This window comes from Neomonachus schauinslandi, chromosome 9 (genome assembly GCF_002201575.2).
Source record: "Neomonachus schauinslandi chromosome 9, ASM220157v2, whole genome shotgun sequence".
NCBI lineage: Eukaryota > Metazoa > Chordata > Mammalia > Carnivora > Phocidae > Neomonachus > Neomonachus schauinslandi.
In genome coordinates, this window is record NC_058411.1 from 2,767,966 (window position 1) to 2,768,615 (window position 650).

A 650-nucleotide genomic window follows, 5' to 3' on the forward strand; every position below is an offset into this window, starting at 1 on the left:
GCGGCGGCGGAGGCGGCGGCGGCGGCGGCCGAAGCGGAGGCGGCCGAGGCGGCAGCGGCCGAGGCGGCCGCGCTGGCCGCGTTGTTCCTCCCTCTCCGCTTCCCTGAGACCTCGGGGCCCTTCTCCACCATGGCCGGCATCGGCGGGGGCCGGGGCCGGGCGAAAGTGGCGGGGCCCCGCGGCTCCTGAGGAGGGGGCGCCGGGCCGGGGGGTAGGGAGCGCGGGCGGGCGCGGGGCTGGGCGGGCGCGGTGGAAGCCCGCGGGCGCGAGTCGGGGCTGGGGGTGGCCTGGCGGGCGGAGAGCGGTGCCGCTTCAAGCCCCCAGCGCCGAGCCGAGCGCAACTTTCGCTCTCATCGCCGCCCGCACTTCACTGGCACTAACTACTCCGGGAGCCGCGAGCGGGCGGGGGGGGCGGGGCCTGGGGCGAGAAGGGGGGAAAGCCGCGCGCAGCCCAACCCGAAGCGGGCTGGCTCCGCCCCCCACGAGCTCCCATTGGCTTCTGTGGGATTCGGACGGCGAGCGGCAGCGCGGTTGGCTCGGCACTCCCGTCTGTCCAAGGGACGGGGGCGGGAGCGCGGGGAGGGGGAGGCTCCGGGCTTCCGTTGGTCAGGTTCGGTTGACGCGTATCGCCCGCTGTACGTGGTTTGAGG

The 650-nt window shown here is 77.1% G+C and overlaps 1 protein-coding gene across 1 annotated transcript in view; it reads right to left on the reverse strand.

The window, feature by feature from the left end:
- The window catches only part of RCOR1 (REST corepressor 1), a 113,763-nt gene extending 113,623 nt beyond the window's left edge, over positions 1-140 (reverse strand). Inside the window, exon 1 of the mRNA XM_044917828.1 lies at positions 1-140. Coding sequence (XP_044773763.1) covers positions 1-140 — 140 coding nt within the window.
- Between the last annotated feature and the right edge of the window lie 510 nt (positions 141-650).